The sequence below is a fragment of the Acanthopagrus latus genome, chromosome 15 (genome assembly GCF_904848185.1).
Source record: "Acanthopagrus latus isolate v.2019 chromosome 15, fAcaLat1.1, whole genome shotgun sequence".
NCBI lineage: Eukaryota > Metazoa > Chordata > Actinopteri > Spariformes > Sparidae > Acanthopagrus > Acanthopagrus latus.
In genome coordinates this window covers 20,378,295-20,400,753 of record NC_051053.1, presented here as the reverse complement: position 1 = coordinate 20,400,753, position 22,459 = coordinate 20,378,295, and the positions used below count along the sequence as shown (strand labels likewise).

Here is a 22,459-nt window from a genome sequence, read left to right as displayed (position 1 = left end):
AATGTCAGAACGTTAACTAACCTTAAACTGGCTAATTGTTGATACCCTTGGAGCTAGCTACGTTAGCTTATCTTGCCAAGCACTGACCAAATATTAGTTTCGAAAGTTCATGACTCACCATTCGTAGAAACTGAAATTCGTCATCGCTCTCTCCAGCATCAGTCATTATTTGAACCAAATAAGCTGCATTAGCACAGACGTGGGCAATATTGGTGCCACAGTGGGAGACAGTGGCAGACTGCAGGAGCAGGAGAAGAAGGTAAGCAGACGTTAACGTGTGGGCGGAGTTAAGATAAGGGCGTTCATTTTGTTTTTTAAATCACAGCAGCTATTTTGGCGGGAGTTTTAATGTAAAGCACATAACGAGTTTTGGTGCTAGTATCTATGTCAACCCATAGCTATTCACTTATATACCAGGTAATGCTATATGAGTACTCTCTCTTTATCTGAGAAGGATAAAGGTCTGGGCCTGCAGTCGAAGGTACATTTCTACAATGTTGTCACTGTTTATTAGCTAACATTAGCATCTGACCATGCAAGATGATAGGGATGCTAACTGACACATCCTTTCTCTTTGTAAGACCTAAACAGGGCAGCACTAATAAAATATGTGTATTTAATTATTAAAATGTATATTTTACTGCTTGGTAATTGAGTGTAATTTCAGAATGCTCCAAATAATTTAATCATACTTCCATTTTTGCTCCAGTTGACCACACAGTGCTGTACTTTAATGCTTTATTGTATTGAACTGCTTCGTTCAAGCCCACTTAAATGTGTTGAGTAGTACATTTCAGTAGATACCAGATAGAACGCTCTCTAGCAGAATTTCAGATGCAATGGTCCAAAATTTAATTGACGGGAAGTTAACCAACTCAACACAGTCTCAGTTTTCCCCATAATTTATATGAAATTGCACTTTTTTTTTGCAGGAAACATCTTGATGTTAATGGTAAAATTATCAATAAAATAAAAAGCAAATTTGCTATGAAAAGTGTGGGTATTTCTGCTTGATTTTAATAACCCCTGCTAAAGTTTTCATCAGTTTATCCTGTTAAAATGTTTTACTTGACCCTTTCTTCTGGAAAACTAACAGATGGATTGTTTTGGATACTCCTGGTGCATGTGGATGGATTCCAAACTAATGCTTCTAGCAACCATCTGACATTTCTCAAGGCACACCACCACAACATACTGTAAGTTCCACTTGTACACATGCAAAGCTTCATTATCTCCATGGGATCCCTGTCCATTTTTGTTACATGACCTTTACCACACATGTACCAAATTTCCACAGAAGATGTTGCACACTGTAACAGGTTGATTGCAGTGACATTTGCTGACCACAGTCTCTACAGAGAGAGAAGTGGTTTGAATTTTGTGATTCATTGACCTGTTTTGTAATCCAATCCACTGGAGATTTCCTATATTTTTAGCCCTGAGTTGCAGTGGTCTATAAAAACTAAATCATTAACACATTGTTCCTTCCACCCAGTTCCACAATTTAATTTAATATGGCGAAGGAATAATTGCAGCCTCTGAAGATGACATTGCAGACGTCACTTTTTTCTACAAAGTCTGAACTACTTTACCAAGTTATATATTTTTCATTAGGTTAACTTTTCTCTCTGGCCAAGCATATTGAAGTACTTCTTATCTTGTAAAACTGAAAGTGTAATTCTCCTTTTACTGCCAATAGAACTCACACAACCCATCTCATCAGTATTATGTTCCAGTCTGTACTGTATTATTGAATTGTTACATGATCAACCCCTCAATAATTTTCAGAATTTTGCGCATAGAAACTCGGTCATTAATGAAAAGATAAGTTTGTTGTCCTGATATTTTTACAACCCACAGTAATGGGGCTTTTGTTTACATGTGGATTAAGGCTTAAAATAAATTTCAATCGACTGACAAATTGCAAAGACACACATAGTACAAACAAGGATTTATCAGGTTGAAATACGCGTTTGAATTAGTCCCAAACAGTTTATTTAATTAATCCATATAACCTCAAGTACAAAGTTTAACTAATTGACTTGATTGCTGAGCCAGCAAATTTCTTCAAGGTGTCAGTACTGCCTGAGTATCTTTATTTCCCTACTAAAATCAACAAATCAAACCCTTCACTAAAAATGAGAACATCTCTGGCACCTATAGCGTGATGTCTAAGGTGGACTGCTTGCATTTAAATAGAGTATTAAATTAACAACACACTCCAGTGCCTTGCCTTCGGTTTATGTGAAGTGGCCGAAGATCTTCCAAACAGAAAATCCCGTTACTTTAACAACTTCCACTGTGTTTTCTGGCATGTTTCAAAATTGCCAGTGGCTGTGAAATCAAGATCACAAAATGTCTGATTTTTCATTCTTTTTCATTAAGATTACATGAAGGTTGTTTTAAAATAAAATAATTTGAGACAGAATCAGGTGTTATTAGCATACAACACTAGCAGAGTTTGGTTAAATCATTACCACTAATATATACCTAAAATACTCAATTTATGACATTATGGAAATTATTTGTATCTGTTTCTTCATTTTATGTTCAAATAGTATAGAAAAGACCGTATAAAAAGGCTAAAATAAACAGTACCAACAAAGGAGAACAGGGAAATAACTCGATTAATAAGTTAATATTTTGAGTCAGTGAAGACATTAAAGTGGTACAACAAATGCCTAAATATAGAGTTACATAAGTGATGTGCTTCGAACTCAGCAAGAACAAGCACAATCATGAATACTCATCTCTAGAAACAGCTGGGAAAGGACAAATGAAGAAGACTGTCTGCAAAATAAATTTGGCAGCCAAAAGAAAAATATCTACATAAAGATGCTAGACATATATCAAATACATTTCATGTTTAATAAAGCAGTATGGTCAACAAGCTCCTTTGCATCTCTTGCAGATTACCTCATAAGGCTTTATTTTTAATCTAGTCCTGTTTTTACTAGCACCGATCAATGAGGATTTGATCTTTAGTGTTTCATTTGAGCCTTAGTTTATTATAAGTGTATTTATTTTAGGAGTTTATTGTACTGTCAGCGCACTTTAAAAGTGTTGCTGCCTGAGAAAATGTTTTATTATTTCTCATGAATACTGCACACTCAGTCTTCCGTGTTCTCTGCCTTGAAACAACTATACAATTGTAAACATTTACTTTTGCACTCATGTGGCTTCCCCACTTTCTCTCTGTTGGTACTGTATATTTTTGTCCTTTTTGGAACCCATTTTCTACACTGTTTATTGTTGAATGGCAGTGAGTCTAAAATTGCTTTTACAAACTGAAATTTACTTTAAAAATCTCAAAATGCCTTATCAGAAGACTGTATTCCCAATACAAAGGCCCTGTGGGGAAGTATGAAAACAATACATGGCATTGCTAAAAGAAAGACTTCTTTCATGTCTGATTTCTTCAATAGATGAGCACGAAACAGAAGGATCCTATTATGTAATCTGTATTTTCAAAAAGTAGATTTCTCTTCTAGCTTTGCCTTCATCACAGAACCCTAACTTTCTGCACCAAAACCTTAACACATACAATAAAGTGTACAATGCTTTGTTTCCATATAATCTGAACATGGCACTTTGAATTTGTTTAGGGGGCATCTTTAATCCAAGAGGACAAAGTAGTAGACACAATGCGCAGCATGATTGTAGACAGTCTAATGCTTCAGAAAACTACTCAACAAAAAAAACCTGGTATGGTCACAAACACATTTCATTCATCATATTTGATCCAACTTGCTTATAGATTCCATAAATTCATCAAAACATGTCAGGTTGGAGGTTGCGGGGAGTTAGGTAAACGGTCAGTAGATGAAAAGGTTTCTAGTGGGTTAAAGGTCGCTCTCTCCATAGAGGGCAGTGGAGAAGGCAGTGTAGTCCAATGCCCCTGGTGGTGCTCCAGGACCGGCGTATGGTGGCATCCTCATGATGCAATACTCTGCTTGTTCAGGGGGGAGTTCTCTCCTCAGCTCATCCACAAGTATGTAGGGCTGTGGTGATGGAAAGAAAATACAGTTCAGAGAGTAATCTTTTTTTTTTTTTTTTTTTAAAGCTCATGTACAAATTGTAGATCATAAATCAAGATGTCATGGCAAATACTTGGAAATAATGACTGGAACACAGAAGATTAGTGCTGGCTAAGAATATCTGCCCATATGCCAGTAAGTCACACCAACACACACAAATACCTTGTCAGTTGCCAGGATCCGGAAGGATGCCACAACTTGCTCGGCAGTGTCTGTGTCAGCGGTCTCTCTGGTCATGAAGTCAATGAAAGATTGGAAAGAGACGATTCCGGTCGCGTTGGGGTCTACCAGCATCATGATACGGGCAAACTCCACCTCTCCCTGAGAAGGGCATAGATGGAGAATGAGAGCTTCTACAGTGTGCAGCTCAGGCCACATTTTTCTGTCCTTGATCAAGCATAACAGAGCTGTTACTGAGCCCAACCTGAACTCGACAGGCATTTTGTTTTTTAACGTCCAAACCAAACTCCAGCCTGATTTAGTTCAAGCCACTGTTCAGACACGACAAACTGAAAACATGCAACTACTTGCAATGTGCCGGTCTAAAATCCAGCCAGTTTACATCAGACAAGTTGACCAGATGGTGTAACATCTCAATTCCAACTACCCTCTGTACCTCTCTGCTGTCTCAGAGCTTTTTCATGGCTGAATATAATTTGAATCCTTAAATTATGAATTATCGAATAAAAAAGTGAGTTTCTTGCTACATTTCTAGTATTGATGAAAAGGTGAAAATAAAAAGTGTGTGCCTATGAAGTGTGTGGCTGAGTGTAAGTGAGAGAGAGCCAGTGGCAGCAAGTGGCTGTGAATGTGAGTGGAGCAGAGGAAAAGCAGTGAAGTTTTCAGTTTAGCACTATAGACTTGTACAGTACACAGCAGATTACCATGAACATGCATTGTTCTACATTACTCTAACAGATATTTAAATATATTTAATATCTCTAATATAACTGGGTTCAGGTCAGATATGCATGCTCTAATTTTAATTACCATACCAAGTCATAACCCATAGAGATGAGACAGGCTCTGAAGTCATCTGTCTCCATTGCTCCATTCTTCTTCTACAGTTGGTATCCAAATTTCAGGTTCACCATACAAGAATCAAGAAGAAAAGTAGAGATAGAAATTACAGAGGCACATTAAATGTGTCATATAAATAACATGCTTGTCAACAGAGTTAAACATACATACACAATACTACAAGACCAAATTCTAAAAAGACTTTATCTGAAACTGACGAATAGATGTTTTTCAAAATGATAAAATAAATGGAGTATGAATGCTTTCAACTTTAAGCACTGGCTGGCTTTTCTGATAAGACATTAAAGATGCTGAAGATTTCATGATAAACGTGGTTTGAGAGTTTAAAAGCTCAAGAAAAAAGCAATTATAATGCTGCACATCTACTTGCATGCAGAGACGGTACACATTGAATTTTATACACAAAAAAAAGTCTTATCTGGTATTTAAGTACACAGCAATATTTTGCCACTTTGAAGTCTGTATTTGTCAGACTGTTACTCAGCATTGTTAAGCACAGTCCATCTGTGAAATTCCTACAGATATAGCTTGAATAAATTGAAACAGCATACTTGGTTAAGTCATCCATTTTTGTACTTTCATTAAAAGATTCTCACGAGTCATAAAATTAAGCTAAATACAGCCTAAAATTTCAGTGTTCAATAGCAGCTTCTGCATTATTTGTGGGAATCTGTGATAGCATGCGTAGAATTTCCATCCACCATTGCCGCCAGGAATCACTTCGGTCAGATGTAGGGTCAGTTGATGAATGCTGTCCCTGACTCTGGTAAGAATTCAGCATCTTCCACATTAAGAACTCTTTGTGCAGGACTTTTTGGTCAAAGTGCAATTCAGTTATAGAACTTTCTCTAAATGCAAGGCTACCTCCTCCATCCGTTCTGCTTTTGCTCTGACTGCTTTAGATCAGTCACTCAAATGGACAAAAAAAAGTAAAGTGAAATTGGTAGAGAGCTGTACCCTGTCGAAGTGGTTGAAAGAGGATCTGAACTCATTCATCTGCTGCTGGCTGATTCCTTTGGCATCTCGGGTCAAGATCTGGGTTTCAATCTCATTGATGGTTCGAGCAATGGTTGTGAGGAGCAGCTCCCACCCCACACGGATGTGCTGTCGATGTGGGGACAAAGCAGACGCACTGACACAGGGAAACCTGAACTTGAGCAGTATTGAATATTGAATGTTGTTTACATTACAGTATGTTACTGTAATTTTAGCAACTCTGACACATGAATGTCCTTTTATATCCTTCCTTTATGTGAATTTCAATATCCACTCAAATTCAATGAGTAGCTTAGTGTTTGCAAATGGTGTACACGCATGCACTGGGTACTCTGCATATTCTTATGACACTGTTTGCCATTGCTCTGTACCTCCATAGTGTAGTTTGTGTGTTTGTTATCGAACACCAGCGACTCTTGGATCAGCTGGTGGTCTCCCTCCAACTTGTCAATGTTTGGCTTGTATGCAACGATGACGTGCTCAAATTGCTTCAGTTGGGTCATCTGGTCCTCCAGGGTGCCTCCTATCTCCAGGGAGCAGCGCCCAATTTCCTGTAAGGATAACACGTAAGGTCAACTTCATTTTTGGAGTAATTTAGGTGATAGGAGCCTTGGTGGTCTTAAGATCAGATGTTTTTCAGGGAGTCATTTACCTGTGGCTAAGAGTAAATTCTGTCCGGACGTATAGAATTAGATGATGTGCATGATAATAATAATGATGTGCGTTATCCAATCATCATAATTATCAGGAAAGACACCATCATTGCCCCCCCCCATATGTTTAATGCATTTGAATATAATCATCTTCCATTCTAGGTCGTGATTTAATTAGATGGAGATAACTGTCGAACTGCTTCTGAAGCCTGTATGTCTAACCTCCATCCTGGCCTGTATCCAGGGTCCAATGAGATTAGCCTGGGCAGCAAACTGTCGTCTCAGCCTTTCGTGGGCGTGCTGGCGTGCCATCTCCTCCTGTAGGGCACCGTCTCTCTGAGGAACCAGCTTCTTCACCTAGAAAACACACCGACACATGCACACACAAAAGGGCTTATTTGTAAGCGTGTTAGGATGGCTGCTCATGAAAAGAGCCATTACATTAAAACAGAATGATGCCACTATTATAAGCTCGTGATGCTAACTGGGTGCTTCAACTCAGTTGTAAAACAATAGAGTAGCACTCCTTGTTCCCGTTTCATAATTAATGCTTTCCTATGACAGCCATTGTAGGAATAATGACTTTAAGCTGTAGTGTTTAAGCTGTAGCTACCTTATCCCACTTGTTGAGAAGCTCCTCGATTGTGATGGTGCTGTAGGGATTGATGATGTTGGCCTTGATCCCATAGCTCTGGGAAATTTTCTGCACCTCATTGTGGATTCCCATGATGGCCTGTCTCTCTGCATCTGCCTCAGGAAGGGTAGCTTTGAACTGCTCATGAGCTGAGATTAGACTCTGGAACATGAAATGGGAAGTCCTTAAATGTTATTACACTTTCAGTTTTGTCAAGAATGATAGCATTGTGGTTTTCTTTATTGATGGGACAGATCTACCAACATTACTCACCATGTAACATAAATTTACAGACAGGATTCATAATCTTGGAAAATTATGTGCAGATTAATCTGAACAGCAGCAACCCTGTGAAATAGTATTAGCAGTAGCTGAGTGAGTCTGCAGTGCTGTTAGTAACCGACCTGGACCTCCTCAGTAGTATGCACTATGAACATGTCCTGCAGATCCTCCATGGCTCCTTCCATCCAGTTGTTGAAAGGAGCTGATCTTTTGGCAAACTCCAAGAACAGCTGATCAATAGTCTCCAGCAGTTTATCTGTCCGCTGAGAGGATTACAAGATATCACATATCTGTTGTATTAAAATCCTGAAAAAAAAAACATAGCATCCAACATGTAGCTCATGATAAGGCTCCATCCTGGACTTAAGACTCATCGTTTTCATATCTCACAAATTATCCCAAAACAAACATCCCCTCTCTCTTTTCATGACTAACATCAGGCATGAATGGATCACTCAACAGGCCTAATAGGACAGGCCATGGGACCCAAGGAGTCAGAGCTTTCTATTTCGGGAGTTTTAACATTTCTCTGCACAGTCAAACATATGACAACAAAAGATACACAAAATGACCACAAAGACACACTTAAGTACAACCATGAGACACAGAGGGACCAAGTTGAGACACAAAAAGACTACAGAGACTCAAAGGCACCATGAAGAGACAATGACATACCACAATAAGAAACAAAGCTAACACAAGATACAAAACTACCACAGAGACAGAAAAGACTATAGAGACATAAAAGTAGCCCAAAAAGACACTGAAATACCACAAAGACACAAAAAGACAGCAGAGAATATCCCCAAAGTGACAACAAAGAGACAGCAAAGAAACAAAGATACCACGATGAGACACAAACATATCACAGACACACAGATATCATAGAGACACTAAACCACTACAAAAAGATAGAAACAGCTACAAAGACACAAAAGAAGGGTAAAACAAAGAGACACAAAACCACCAAAAAGAGACTTGCTTCCCTCAACTGGTGCGCTACTATAAAAAGGAGGGGTGAGGGGCCACTTCCATGTCTGTGCCCAGGGGCTGTTGTCTCATAATCTAGCTATGATCCCAGGGTGGATGGTATGGCCTTATTAACCCCCAGCTCTGGCTCAGTTGTTCCTGATAGTGTCCCTCCTCGTAGCAAGGAATGGCGGCGAGTGGAAGATGGACAGAAAACAGACCCCTGTCACTGTCATTCAGACTTAATCCTTGGCCCTTTTCCCGGGCCCTCACACATTTGCAGGTCTGGAATGGCCAGCATGGATCAGAGGAAGTGGCTAGTGGGCTTTCAGCCAGTCCCTTCATGGACAGGACTCTTACATCTATTTCTCCTTTATCCCCCTCTACCCTCCTATTTTACCATTCTATCTGGGTCAGGGAATTTAGAGGGGATCCAATTATCTCTCCTCATCAATCAGTTTTGTCTTCACTGTTTCAAATGTCTTTGACAGGCAGCTAAATTTGCTTACACTGACATTTTGATTAAGTTGGTCTTGGATGCAACGTCATTCTATTGGAGCTCATGTGGAACATTAGCACACTCTTGTGGGGAACTGCCACATCCTGTCATGTACAAACAAAATGATCCTTCAAGTGTTAGCGCACCCTTACAACCCTATCCCTATGATGAAGAAACATTTAAAGCATGTGAGAAAAAACAGGGATTTTAATGCTTTAAGTCATAAATTCACAGTCAATTTAATTTGAATGTTGCCCTCACCTCCAGTGACTCTCTTCTCTTCTGAGTCAGGGTTCCCAACTTGTCCCACAGGTCACAGATGCTTTGGCAGCGCTGGTTCACAGCAGCTACATCGTGGTAATCCAGCTCACTGAAAAAAACAAAAACAAAAACAAAAAAGCATGTCCTGCAGTTAATCTCAGTTGTCGAAAAGAGCTCTGAAGTGTTCCCCAAGCATCACGATGTTATTAAAAAATGTAAAGCTACTGATATCAATTAAGCAAGTCTGACACTGGCATAGCAATGAGTGGTTTAACTACATAAAGGTCAAAGACAAGAAAGAAACTTTAAATTAATTGCCGATGAAACATTGTGAAATGAAACGTGCAATTGTACTGAATGTTTAGGAAATCAGATGCAAAAGAGGCCTGAAAATGACTGTTATGACTTGTCAAATCCCTCCCCAACCTGGGTGTTTATATTCCTTTAAACCAGTCAAACATCAAAATCCAGCAACAGGGTGTCTGCATCCCCACCAGATTAGGGTAATTTGCCAACTTTTACAGAGCAATTAACTGGCTCAGAGGTTGTTTGCCACAGCGATGGTGAAAACATTTACACACAGGAGGGACCGTGTTTTTTTATTAAAATTTCAGAACACGCAACTTGAACACAGACATCAGTACATTTTAGTAAACTGCAGGGAGTACAGCTGCCTTCATCTGCTTCAAGTTGAAGACTTGGTGTCCTGTTAAGCTTTGGTATAGTACTGAGGCTGTTGATAGACTTCGTCACTGGGAAGCTCCTGGGTCCGAGTAGGGACGGTTGACTGTTGAGCTACAGGATAGTAGTATCTCTCATATTGGACTTCACCATAGTCGTCACCGCCTCTCTCGTAGTCTGACTGGAAGCGCGACAGTGTGCCAGTAGGAAGCTGACCAGTCAAGAAGTGATGGTAGAAGTAGTTTTGTCCCACTGGTTCCAGTTCCTCGGAAACTGGCTGCCTGGGGCCTTCAGACGTGGACAAAGCAGACAGCTCCTTAGCTCCCAGTGGAGAAGCAGCATAGGGAGGCAGGGGCAGAAAACCTTGTTCTTCCATTTCCCTCTCTTCATTTCCATTCTCAGAGATGAATACATAGTTATGCAACTCACCAGCCAGGTAGGTCGGTCCTGGATATGGACCAGGTGGTGGCGATGGGGGCACAAAATTTGGCTCTTCAGTTTCCATTTCTGAACTACCTTGCCCCAAGATGCTTGTATACCTTTCAAGCTCACCTGCCTGATAGGAGGATGGAGGGGGAGGAAGGCCAATGTCAGACATGGGTTGAGATGTTTTGGACGTGGCATAGGCAGTTGTTGATGCTGCCACAGGAGCAGTGTTCCATGAAGCCATGCTGGACACACCTGGAGTAGGGCTTGCTGGATAGGATTCAGGTCTAGTATACACTTGTGCCTTCTCTGGCTCATACAGGAAGGAGACAGCAGGGTCATTCATATCGGAAGGCTGAGCAGGAAAACTTTGGGATGAACCATAATCAAATCCAGGAGATGCCTCCATGCTAGTGTAACTGCCTTCATTAGAATCATGCTGGCTCCAGCCTAGGAGAGACAACTTGTGGTGAGTTGAATAAGCTAAGAAAGCATGTGATAAAGTATATTTATAGTTGCAGTGAAGTGATAGTTTTACCATTTTTAATAGGATAGCAATGGACATTCCAGCTTATCAGTGCAAAGAGAAGCAGCTGACTGTAAGAGAAAACAGCATGGTCAAATACTTGCATAAAAATTAAACCATTAATGGAAAATGAACAGGCCAAAATAATAATTTAAAAGCACATACCTTGTAGGAAACCACATGGCCATTTTGCATGTCAGCTGAAATGATATCTTCCTCACTGTGCTGAGCACTAGTTAAATATGAAACAGGAACTACTTCCTCTGTGGCCAATCCCAGAAGCTAACGATGGACAGGTGTTCATCACTGACTCCTGATTGAAAATGTCAGCATGCCTGTAAGCCACACCCTCCATCCTGCTAATCTGTAACTGAGAAGAGGGTGGTTGTATCCAAATATCCAGACTTCACTGGTCTTGTTGACTTGCAAACTTGCAGGGGCGTGCGTAGGGAGTCCGCGAGTTGAAGGCTGTCCAAAACCCACAAATTATTCAGTCCACAAAGGCCCTCAAAAGGACTTTTTGCAGACTCCACTTGGAGTGCAGAGTTCAACAGACTGCACTGATTTAATTACCCCCAAGTCTAGAAATAATATTCAACCACATTGTGACACAGAATTATTTAAAAGTATGGACTGTAGAGGTAAAAAAATACAATAAATGTATCATTTATTCTAATAAAAGGCCGTATGCACTTTACATTAACATAGGCCTGTCTGCCAGTGGCACATATCAGCCTTGCGGTCTCGCAGACTTGAAGTGTTGGCAGTGAACACACCACAGAACGTACAACTGAAGTCCGCAAGGGCTCAGTCTGCAAGTAAAGCTGGTGGAGATTTGGATGCAGACAATTTATTTTTCCTTCTTCCACTTTCAATTGTGAACTAAGAGATCAGAGTTTTTGATACTATTTAACTAATGCAGAATCTAGTTGTGTTGTGCAGATGTGCTTTCTATAATTGCAGCTGCCATTTATACAGTGGGCAAAGCCAAAAAGCTATTAAAATAATACATAACAAAAACAGGAAACACGATTCAATCAGTTGGTTTTCCTATTAGTCCACCACCACCACCCACTCGTGATGTTGTGTTTGGCAGGAGGAGACAAAATACTCCAGGGCCTCCATGACACATGACTGCAAACGTCTGCTAAGGGGAATGCGTACTTAAGTTCCTGAGCAATGGCGGCAATCTGCTCCACTCTGTCCTGGTGAGCTGCCAAGTCGCTCTCGAAGGCCTCGTGTTTTCGAAGCAATGCTCTGATTTCTGTCAGGGTGGCTGTTTCATAGTCCTTCTGGGAGAGGATCAGTTCTTTACCTGTATAACACATACAAACACAGAGAGAGAGGAATGAGGTACAAAAATATGATTGGCAGGTTCGATCTAAACACTGGCCTTATTTGGTCATTGCTGATATACAAAACAACCTGTTACAGTCCACTACAGGCTGATTACATTGGACAGACTATTAAACTTCGATCAAATCCCTGCAGTTAAAGGAAACACTTGAATACTGAACAGCTGGAAGAGAAGCAGGAATACAGATGCCTATAAATAGGCTCAGATGTCAAGATAGACAGATAAACAGCCATATCTATGAACATACTGTTGCAGTGTGAGTTGCATGGAAAACAGTTAAAAAGCCAAACCAAAACTGACCGCTGGCCCAGCTCTCATGATTGGTTGCTTTCTGGCGAAACTTTTCAGCCAGGTGGTCCAGCCTCTCCAGCCTACGGATCTCTGTAAGGAGCCACTCCTCGTAGCCTTTCTCTGCCTGCTCCAGGCCCTGCCATGCACTTGCTATGTCCTGAATGAAAAATCACAGTTTGACCTTACTTACTGAAGGTGTATTGATTCCACCTGGGCAAATCCATACATTTTTAATCAATACCTTATTTATTTGAAGTTATTTGAAGGTGGAAAGAAGTGTCAACAAATCACCCTTATTGGTAGAATCCTAACCTCTAAAGCATGTGCCATGAGAATTGATATAATCAGAGGTCACACAATCATGAACACTGACTTACAGACACCATCTTCCCTTCAGAGGGCATGAAGGCAGGGCGATTGCTGATACGCAACTTGGTCTGCAGGGTGTTGAAGTTAATTTCCAGCTGGCACTTCTCCTGCACCTTCGGGGGCTTGTGCTGGCGTCTGTAGTCCCTGAAGTCCTCCAGTTTCCGCTGCATCTCCACCATGGTCTTCTCAGGGGTCCGGTTCTCGAGCCAGGGAGTGGTACGGTGGGTCCACTCCAGCAGCTGGGATTCAGAAAAGACAAGATGGGAGTGAGGGGAAAGAGGCAAGAGAGCTCCATGTGAAGATAGCAGTGTGTTGGGAAGGCTGATTTTTCTTCATCAGATATTTTTCGTCTGGACTTTTACTTTGAACTTATTTAATATAACAAGCAGAGAAAAAAGATTAATGTAATTTATATCCATTATCCATTAATATTTTAAGGAAATGTAAAAAAAATACTTTACCTCACTTGCCAGTCTCTCATACTCTTCCATCATTTTCTCATTCTCTTGGTTTACACCAAGCACCTTACAGATCCTGTTGGCAGCCGTCTCTGCCTGAGAGCACAGGGCACGAGAATATTGTAATTACAAGAGCAAAGTAACACAGTGGGCCATGCTCCCATCGTTCCTTCCAATACCTCTAAAAACGTCATCCTCATGATAGATTTGTTGCTCAGAAAATCAGACTTTTCTTTAAATATTCATTTGTAAGGGATGAAGTTAAACCACTTTACCTGCTCGGCTCCAGCAAAAGCGTGGTAAAAGCAGGACACATAGGTCATGATAGCTCTTTCATCTGGCTTAGGGGTGTTGATGATATCTGTGGCATCGAGATGGAGGAAAAGTCAAGGTGGCGAAAAGGATGAAAAAAGTGAAAAATAACTCTGAAGAATGAAGGAAGCACAGTGAACGTCATATCGCAAACACATATTTCTAAGAACGGTTTCATTTAACTCAAATGGCGTACATCTGCTTCATCAAACATTACCTTCTGCATCCAGCATTTTGGGAATGTCCAGGTGTTTCTCCGCTATGTCGAACGCCAGGTTCAGGTTCCCCATCGGATCATCCTAAATAAAGAAACACAATTCTACATCACTGAACAGCAATGCTGGACTTAAAATGCCACTGTGCTGACCTCCCTGCTATGGTGGACACATCATACTCCCTGTTGGCCTACTCTACTGGCACTCCTTTTAGGTTTATATTCTTAATTATTATATATTAGCAGCTTCCCATGTTTAGGACTGCAACTTGAAACAGTCTCACTCTCAAATCCATTTACATTGCTTACTTTTTGTATAGCTTTTAACTACAGATTACATTAAATGATTACAACTATTGATTTTTTTTTTTTAATCAAGCAATGGATCTGTTAGTCAAAAGTGATGTATTTTAAAAGAGCGATGACGAGAAAGGGAAGCAATTCTTCACATTAATGAATCCACAAAAATAACTGACATATACTATACTATTATGATAAACTGTCATAAATTAATCAGATAGTAAATGAATCGACTAATAGATTACACAAGAAAAGCAATTTACCCCTACAATACACATCATGTATCTCTTGAAAATGACAGATATAATCAATGAAATTAGCTTTTATCACACAAATGACTCTGAGGGGAGAAACCGAGTGTGGGAGTGGTGCATTAGGCTAACAGCTGACAGTGAACCCTTCCCTGCTAATGGGGCAGTCAGTGAGGTGAGTGAGTACAGTGGGGTAAACGGATCATGCTATCATGCTGCTGCTATTGTCCCTATCTCTGTACCACTGTTCTATAACGGTGGGGGGGCTGGGGGCCGGCACACTACATGACAGGGCCAGCTGCTCACAGATCCAGTGCAGGACAGATAGATGGATGGATACGGTGGTAAATTGATGACGGGATGGAGCAATAGACGGATGGATAGCAGGATACCCCCAAGGCCTCTGTGTGCACGCCCCTGACCAGAGCTGTCTCAGCCGGCTATAAAACTGCAGGCTTAACCAACACGCTCACCTGGAGCCAGTCTCAACAGCTGCCTGGCATACGATGCAACTGTCTCCTGGCAGCATGAGCAGAACTGAAGAGTGGCTAAATGTGTCAACATCTATGACAAACAGACTGAGAAATAGATTTGGTAGCCTCCTAATTATGAAAGTCAGCACCAGTCTTGCAATAATCTTGAAGTGTTGACAACTTAATATCACAATAATCATTTCATCAGACATCTTGCCGGCTTTTCATGATGACCAGCAGCCTAACTGAGGAACACTACGTCACAGTATGGACAATACCAAAGGTAAAGCTAAGCCTGAGCTCAGCAGGGACTAAGCTCATGTTTCTCTGGCTATTCAGGGTCATCGCCAAGTCAGGCCACTGAGTTGTGTGCTGAGAAGTGAGCGCTTCTGTTTCCAAAACAAATGGAAATGTCACTCTTCGTAACCAGCCATGGTGTTCCCCTACTATCCATGCCTAGTGTTAGGCCAAATGTGGCCTGGGTAGTGTCAAATTTTATATTTGAGCTCAGCAATCTGGTGTCCTCTCGGATACACTGTCTGAATTTTTTGGCAATAGACAATTTGTTTCCAATATTTGCTTCATGAAGTCATTGGATAAAATTACCATAAATCTTTATGGATAAAATCTCTGTTGGTTTTCACTCAGAAACAGACTCAGCACAGCAGCCACAGCTTTCTCATTTGGATAAGAGAGCACCTTCTTCCAATAGAGAAAAAGGTGCCTTACTTGTGTATTATTGTCTTAGTAGACACAGGAGGGCTGTGAGCTGTGCTCTCAAAATACACAGTGCAGCTCACTGAGGCCCTCACCTGGTTATACACTAACACTGACAGTAAATACCCAGTACATTTAAATAAGCTTTGGGTTTTCTGTTTGACCTGAAAAACACCTAATCTCGAGTAGCATGCACACAAAGAAAAAGCTGGATGAGGAACTCAGTATTCATTGGTCATATGTATCACCTCAGGTTTGTGTCATACAATAGAGGCCACATATCTCCACTATTAAATCCACTGTTGTAATGGGCACAGTGGGGGCGCACAAACAGACTTAAAAACTGAAGCAACCCTCTCTTTTATGCTAATTATGCTGAAATTATGCACCTAGTAAGCTGCTTTTGTTATGAATAATGAAGAATGAGGTGAAACTAATTGCATGCACTTCCAATAAAAAAGAAATATTCAAGAAGTGGAGAAGAAACACATCCACCGATTAAAGCAGCATTACATCCATTAGCCAATTAACACACACATTTACCTTGATTCAACTCAAACCATTTAGCTGTTATGGTCCTATGAAATGCCACATATTTCTGGTGTATGCCATAAAAAGCACCAACAGTCCCAACAAATGACCTCTATCGCAAACTTCAATACGTCATTTCGGGATCAAACTCTACCCTATAGGAAACCAGATGAGCTCTCAGTAACTCTTAAAACTCTCAAAAACATAGGCTACACCTGCAGCCCTAGATACTAACGCAATCAACATGTCACAAAAAGAGGCCCAGAGGACTCTTATTCTACGCTAAACATGTAACAGTCTTCATCAGTCATGGTTTGACAGGAGTGTTAATTTGGTGGAATTCAGTCTGTTAGTGTTGGGGTGGGGGGCTGAAACACAGCATCCTGGTTACAGGTGAAACCACACGACACCTTGTTGAGCTTAGAGTAGTCGAGGAGGTCGGGTCTGTGTCTATGAATCAGGGCGCAGAAGGCCAGGCCATCCTTCCAGCTTCACCAGCCAATGAGCAGAGAGAACCAACATGTCAGTTCAAACATGCTAACCTAACTCAGAGATGACATTGTTGGAGACCAATGGAGGTTTTGTCTTGTTTAAACTGACATAATGCTATCAGATTAACTAATTCACTATACAGACCCTACATTACTGTGATATGTGTTGCTATAATACATTGTCTTGTATGTCCAAATCCTTAACACTTGCCTGACATGGAAGTTTTGAACGTTGACATTCCTGTAGGGGGCAGTCTTTCTCTGGCACCACAGGAGGAGACCCTCCTTGGCAGATGTTTCTGAGGAAAAGTGAGATCACAGACAGTAATCCTCTAATGCTGGGCATGTTACAGATTACTTTGCCTTCTAAAACCAAAATTACATTTTATTTCATTACATGTTGTCCTTCACCTTTTGTAGTAGTTCTATGTCTACATTCAGTGGACACAAGGTCAAAATATAAAATTAACTAGATTTGGTTTCTTTGGGTTCTGCGATCTCACCTTCCACAGAAATGTCCTGAATGGCGAAGCGGAGGATAATAGTCCAGATCATTCCAAGAGTCATCTTTACATTCCCGTCCACAATCTCTGAAAGACAAATGATGTGCGACAATCAGTTCTCATAAGAGCAAATATTAAAATCACCCATGTATGTGAGTTCAAATTGGACTACTGATGGTTTTTAGTCATGACAAATATGGAGGGAGGCTTCCGTACCTTCAGCTCCAATGGAGACCAGTTTCACTCCTTTGCTCGTGATGAAGTCCAAAGCTTTGTTGACGTTGGCAATCTTGTGAAACCGCATCTTCCCTCTGTCTGGCTTGGGTAACCTCTCTCCTGGAAACATTATGTGTCAGATATGTATGTTACTTTACATGTGTACTATTAATGATACAATTACATCACATGAAAAGCTAAATGAACCACAAAATGAATCCTACTATGATGAAAATGCTGCTAACAGTGAACAAAACGTGAATTTCATTGCTGAAAGGAACTAAGAAATCAAGAGGCTGTAAAAGAGATGACATCCTTTATTGATCTAACCTGAGATGACCTCCAGAAGCAGCATGAGTTTCAGTCCATTCCTGAAGTCCTCTTCAATATTTTCAATTTGAGTCCCAGCTTTCCTCAGGTGGGAGTTACACCAGGCTGTGAAGGTCTAACAGGTGAGGACATATGACTCAATAAAAACAGGATCTGATTTCATAGTAACAATAAAACATTTAATTTACAAGGCCCTTTTCTAAACAATGTTAGAGTGCTTTTGAAGGCAAAATGAAAATTGTTGACAGAGAATGATAAAACATTATACAACATGAAGCAAAAGGCTTTAAGAGGTAAAAGTGAATTCAGACCACAAACCCTGTACAAGCACATGAATAAATGATTTATTTTAAGAAGGATTTACAGTTATCAAAGAATGACAGTGAGTTAAAAATCTACCACTGAAACAAGTGACAACAAGCTTAAGATTTCTTGAAATAAGGTTTAAATTTAGCATTGACTAAAAACAAGTTTGTGATTGTGTCTTATATTGGGTATAATGACATATTTTGGCTAGAAATTAGACAGATGCACTTGTTAAGATGTTCTTGCAGAGGCTGACCCTTGGCCTTCAGCTTAGATTGTGGAAGAGCTAGCAAAGCTGAGGACCTCAGGTTGTGACCGGGCATGTATGGTGTCAGAAGAGCAGAGCTGTCACAGTACAAATAAATAGTTTTCAGTGCATGAATTTGTTATTTCTGCACTTCCTCTAATCTATAAGAATGCTTATGGCACATTCACGTTGAAGCAAACTGGACTTTAACTTAACTCTAAATCTCCTTTACATTATATGTGTCACAGTCTAAACATGATATTTCCCTGCAGAGAAGACCTAAACAAACTCAGGCAGCTAACAGCTTAACAAGTTCAGACTATGTAATCGATGTTAACCTCTTTGACCGCTGCTACATTTTCACATTAACCCTCAGTGGCCCATTAGTGTCCAATTTCTTCTCCTATAGCTCCACAGATAACAACCATCAGAACAAACAGTCTCCGTGCAGGGCAATGAAATACTGTAAATCAAGCTAAGATAGGATCATTGTCTTTCTCCTCCTATTTTTATAAAGTCTCTCAATAGCCAGCAGCAGAGTTCACAGGGGCTCATCGCCGCTCGGATGAAAGCTGGGAGCCGACCACAGAGCACATTCCGACCGATATAAGGTGTTAAATTTAGACCGCCCTGCTGTGGCTCACGATAAGGGACCAGGAGGAAAAACCGTCGAAACGTCTCACCGTGTCAAACATGAGCGAAAATGTCACGTGGATACAGGGAAAGTTTTCCCCTCACGTCACTTTCTGTCACCATTTCGCCACTTATGATGTGGTTAGTTACAGCTGCGTGCTGATGGCTTTCTCACAGTGCATGTAAGCTGCTCCTCCAGGTCGAGCTCATTGCTATGTGTAGGTATGAAGAGGTATGGGAGCACAGTTACAAATACATAATTTTAAACATTTATAAAGATATGCCGAGAGGATGATAAAAGGATCCTTCAGAATTAAAAAGGAAAGAAATAGGGGGGGAAAAAAAACGGGCCAAAAACCTTAGAACAGTTACTAGCAGTTAAAAGTAACCAGGAAACAGTGGAAGCTGGGCTGTCACGATTATCATGGCCAAAAAAATTCACCTTAATGATATGGAATCCAAAAATATCCTGCACTGGCAAGCTAACTTTCTGCATATAGAGGGCTTGTCTTGTCTCTTGAGTTAAATTTTGTGATCCACAAAAGACTTCTGGAGCTTTGTGCGCCCCAAGATCCCAAACTGATTTGAAAAGACATAATTTACAACCAAGACGAAATTATCACTGTAACTACCAAGCTAAAAGCATTAGTGTGCTCCCCACCTGAAGTGGCTGAGTGTGAATTATGGATTTTAGTGGCTTCTGGAGACTTTTTTTGTCTGTTTACATTTTAAAGTCCCAACATACTTGTTGAATAAACCTATTATTATAATATTACAAGGTTTAGAACATGGGCCATGAGATTTCACACTGAGTGAGTCCTCAGGGTGTATGTGACATTGAACTGCTGCCCTCCTTGTTCAAAAACATGGCCCGCTGGTCCTCCAAATTTGACCCAGCCACAGTCGGAGAACCCTGCTGCCCACTTTCCAAGCCCCCCCACACTCCACCCCGCCCGGCCCAGCCCAACCCGGCCCGCCTTCCTCTCCAGCACCACTGACCAGTGACGACTGAAGCTAAAAATATTCCCAGAACTGAGTCACTGAGCTGGTCGATGCCTTTGGGGCCTCACTAGGTCAGAGACCGGCAGGCTGTGATGCAAAATAAATGAGAAAGGAATATTTAAAGAGAGACTTTTGACATTGTGTCTCCTATTTAACTTACATTAACATTAACAGATTTGGCTCAAGTCTGTAGCATGACTGGGCACTGAGGGCTTTTTTCAATCCCCTTGATAAACCTGTCTGAGTCAGGTAATAGATTAAAATAAGGCCAACACAAGTGCCATCCCGTTAACATTATCTGCTGAAGGAAGGCTACCACAGCTGTGAGTAGGATTTGAAATAAGCCCTCTGCCCCGTGGCTCGAGCTGGATGAGAGATTTAGGAAATTATTCGGAAAAAAGCAGCGCCTAATGGAGCGAACAAAAGCTGTGTGGCAACACAAGTGTTCACTGTGAATGTAAACAGGGGTGGAAGGTGGAAACAAGCTGGAGCAACGAAAGGAAACACTTTACATGTGTTACTGCCTGCAACCTTCATTTATCAATTCGGATCACTTTGAACAGCTGCTACCAGACCCAGACCACTCTCCGGTGAGCGCTTGTCAACTCCAAATTATAATAAGTGAAAAGATAAACACTAGAAACATAGCCGACTGTCTGTGTTGCTGTCTTGTGTTACCAAAAATACACAGTTTTGTCATCCCTGTGTGTGTGAGGTGGTGGTGGAGGGGGGTGTTAGACATTGGACCTGATGCACAACAGACCTGCAGTTTAAAACCCTAAAACCAACTGTGAGTGTGGGAGGCCGAGGCTATATAAAGTTGAGCTGGTTTGCCGGGAAACTATTTCTGCATGGTTTCTATAAACAAAAGAATTCCGCACCAAGGACACTGGATTAACCCTACTATAATGCCTTTTGGTCCCGAGGTTAAAATTAGACGCAGCGTCCATTCTAATCCCAAGAGCGTCATCATGTGTTAGGAGCATCTGTTGACAGCTCGCATTCCGCGCGTATCAGTGAAGAGGCAGCAGTCTGGAGAGCCGCTGGCGGGCAGAGCTATTGTTAGCTGGTACCCACCGCATCCGTCCGTCAAGCCTCCCACACCCGGAGCCCGACCGCGTCAAGAGAGCAGCCGCGGAACCGAACCACGCCGGGGAAAAGAGCGGTGCTGTCCTTCAAATTAAAACTACAGGCGAACCCTCCAAATGGTCACAACAAAAAAAGAAAGAAAAAAATGACCATTAATTTATCCACGTGTATGTTAAATCCTGGTATCTTCACTTTGTGATAATTAACTCCATTATAGAGAAACATAAAGGTGCAGTGTACCTAGCTGCTATCAGCTAACATTAGCTCGCTGACATTGAGCAACACTAGTTAATGTTATTGGTAGCCAGCTAGATGATATGATTCCAGAGAGTTAGCTCGAACTTTATATAGTCTGAAGTAATGTGAGAATTTTTTGTGTTTTTGATTTTTAGTTAATCGATAAAAAAGTTTTGGTGACAGCAATCAATAACAGAAGGTGCATATGTATGACCCGCCCTACCCTGCCTCTGATTGGCTTACTTTAATATTTTTACCATAACTCTCACCAATCGCACTGTTTATGCCTGAACCTGATCAATCCCAGCCAATACAGGCAACAAGTACTAGCCAATCATAGGCAGAGTACGGTAGGTCATGACTTCACCAGTCTGAATAAAAAGCGAATAATTCGTGGTTATTAAAGGTGTGTCTGAATAGATTTTGCGCTTCCCCTACACATACACGCACTATTAATAATTATAAAAAGTAAATGCTTAAAAGACAGTGAGACTGACTTCATTAACCCTCGCCACGTTTAAGCGCCTAACGTTCCAGAAAACATAGGCGTCATTGATTTTATTGTGAAACACTTAACCGGATGTTCCGCTCTCTATCAAAGTCGACTTGACGTTGACAGAGCTGTCTGAGACTCGTCAATTCACTGAGTACAAAGGATTTTTTATTTAATTTAATTTTTTTATAACTTTTGATGAGAAACGTGGTTACAAAGTTACATCTAGGATTCCATTATTTTGAAAGGTGTTATTTGGACTTACTTTCCTCTGCTGTTGTTCCCAGGCAGGGTCCAGCAGCATGTCCCTGTCCCACTCATCCTCCTGTAACATGTACTCTTCCTCATAGCCGTTGTCATAGTGCACCGTGGTCTCCACCTGGGTCATCATCATTGTGTCGATAGTTTACTCAACTGTGTGTTGTCGGACAGCTGGATCGACTGTAAAGCTAAGGATAGTTCTATGACTTTCTCTTTTTCCGAACTGCTGCTGCTGCTGCTTCTCTCTCACGCTTGCCCTTGTTCTCCCGACCTGACAGACGTCTGGCCCTGGTTGCCACAGATGAACAAGCGACGGTATCATTAGTACTGGAGAGCCACGTGACGCCTTCATACCTTCCCCCAAATTCCCCAT

General features: G+C 41.1%; 3 protein-coding genes and 1 long non-coding RNA gene across 13 annotated transcripts in view; 1 reads left to right on the top strand and 3 right to left on the bottom strand.

Annotated features, from left to right (window-relative positions):
- ryr2b (ryanodine receptor 2b (cardiac)) overlaps positions 1 to 259 on the bottom strand; it is a 63,244-nt gene extending 62,985 nt beyond the window's left edge. For all 10 annotated transcript variants that reach the window (XR_005079200.1, XM_037123018.1, XM_037123025.1 and 7 more), the window contains exon 1: positions 119 to 259. Coding sequence is in view for 9 of the 10 variants with exons in the window: in XM_037123018.1 (XP_036978913.1) it covers positions 119 to 166 (48 nt within the window). In the remaining variant the exon portion in view is untranslated. The remainder of the gene's footprint in view (positions 1 to 118) is intronic.
- A 36-nt stretch (positions 260 to 295) lies between these two features.
- LOC119033223 lies at positions 296 to 4,187 on the top strand. Its single transcript, XR_005079201.1, has 3 exons — positions 296 to 481; positions 1,097 to 1,196; positions 4,064 to 4,187. It is a non-coding gene; the product is annotated as an uncharacterized LOC119033223 (long non-coding RNA).
- Positions 1,940 to 22,385, bottom strand: actn2b (actinin, alpha 2b). Its single transcript, XM_037123028.1, has 21 exons — positions 22,091 to 22,385; positions 17,819 to 17,933; positions 17,489 to 17,608; positions 17,273 to 17,359; positions 16,981 to 17,068; positions 16,689 to 16,767; positions 14,010 to 14,091; positions 13,756 to 13,841; positions 13,484 to 13,576; positions 13,031 to 13,261; positions 12,663 to 12,810; positions 12,170 to 12,320; positions 9,373 to 9,481; positions 7,766 to 7,906; positions 7,341 to 7,523; positions 6,950 to 7,084; positions 6,446 to 6,625; positions 6,036 to 6,182; positions 5,033 to 5,098; positions 4,200 to 4,358; positions 1,940 to 4,001 (listed from the first exon to the last, which is right to left on the bottom strand). The coding sequence occupies exons 1-21, from the start codon at positions 22,217 to 22,219 to the stop codon at positions 3,843 to 3,845; spliced, it is 2,688 nt and encodes an 895-aa protein (XP_036978923.1). The 5' UTR covers positions 22,220 to 22,385; the 3' UTR covers positions 1,940 to 3,842.
- LOC119033221 lies at positions 9,759 to 11,287 on the bottom strand. The gene is made up of 3 exons (XM_037123039.1): positions 11,171 to 11,287; positions 11,018 to 11,076; positions 9,759 to 10,929 (listed from the first exon to the last, which is right to left on the bottom strand). Exons 1-3 carry the CDS (start codon positions 11,191 to 11,193, stop codon positions 10,082 to 10,084), a joined length of 930 nt encoding a protein of 309 aa, XP_036978934.1. The 5' UTR covers positions 11,194 to 11,287; the 3' UTR covers positions 9,759 to 10,081.
- Positions 22,386 to 22,459: the final 74 nt, after the last annotated feature.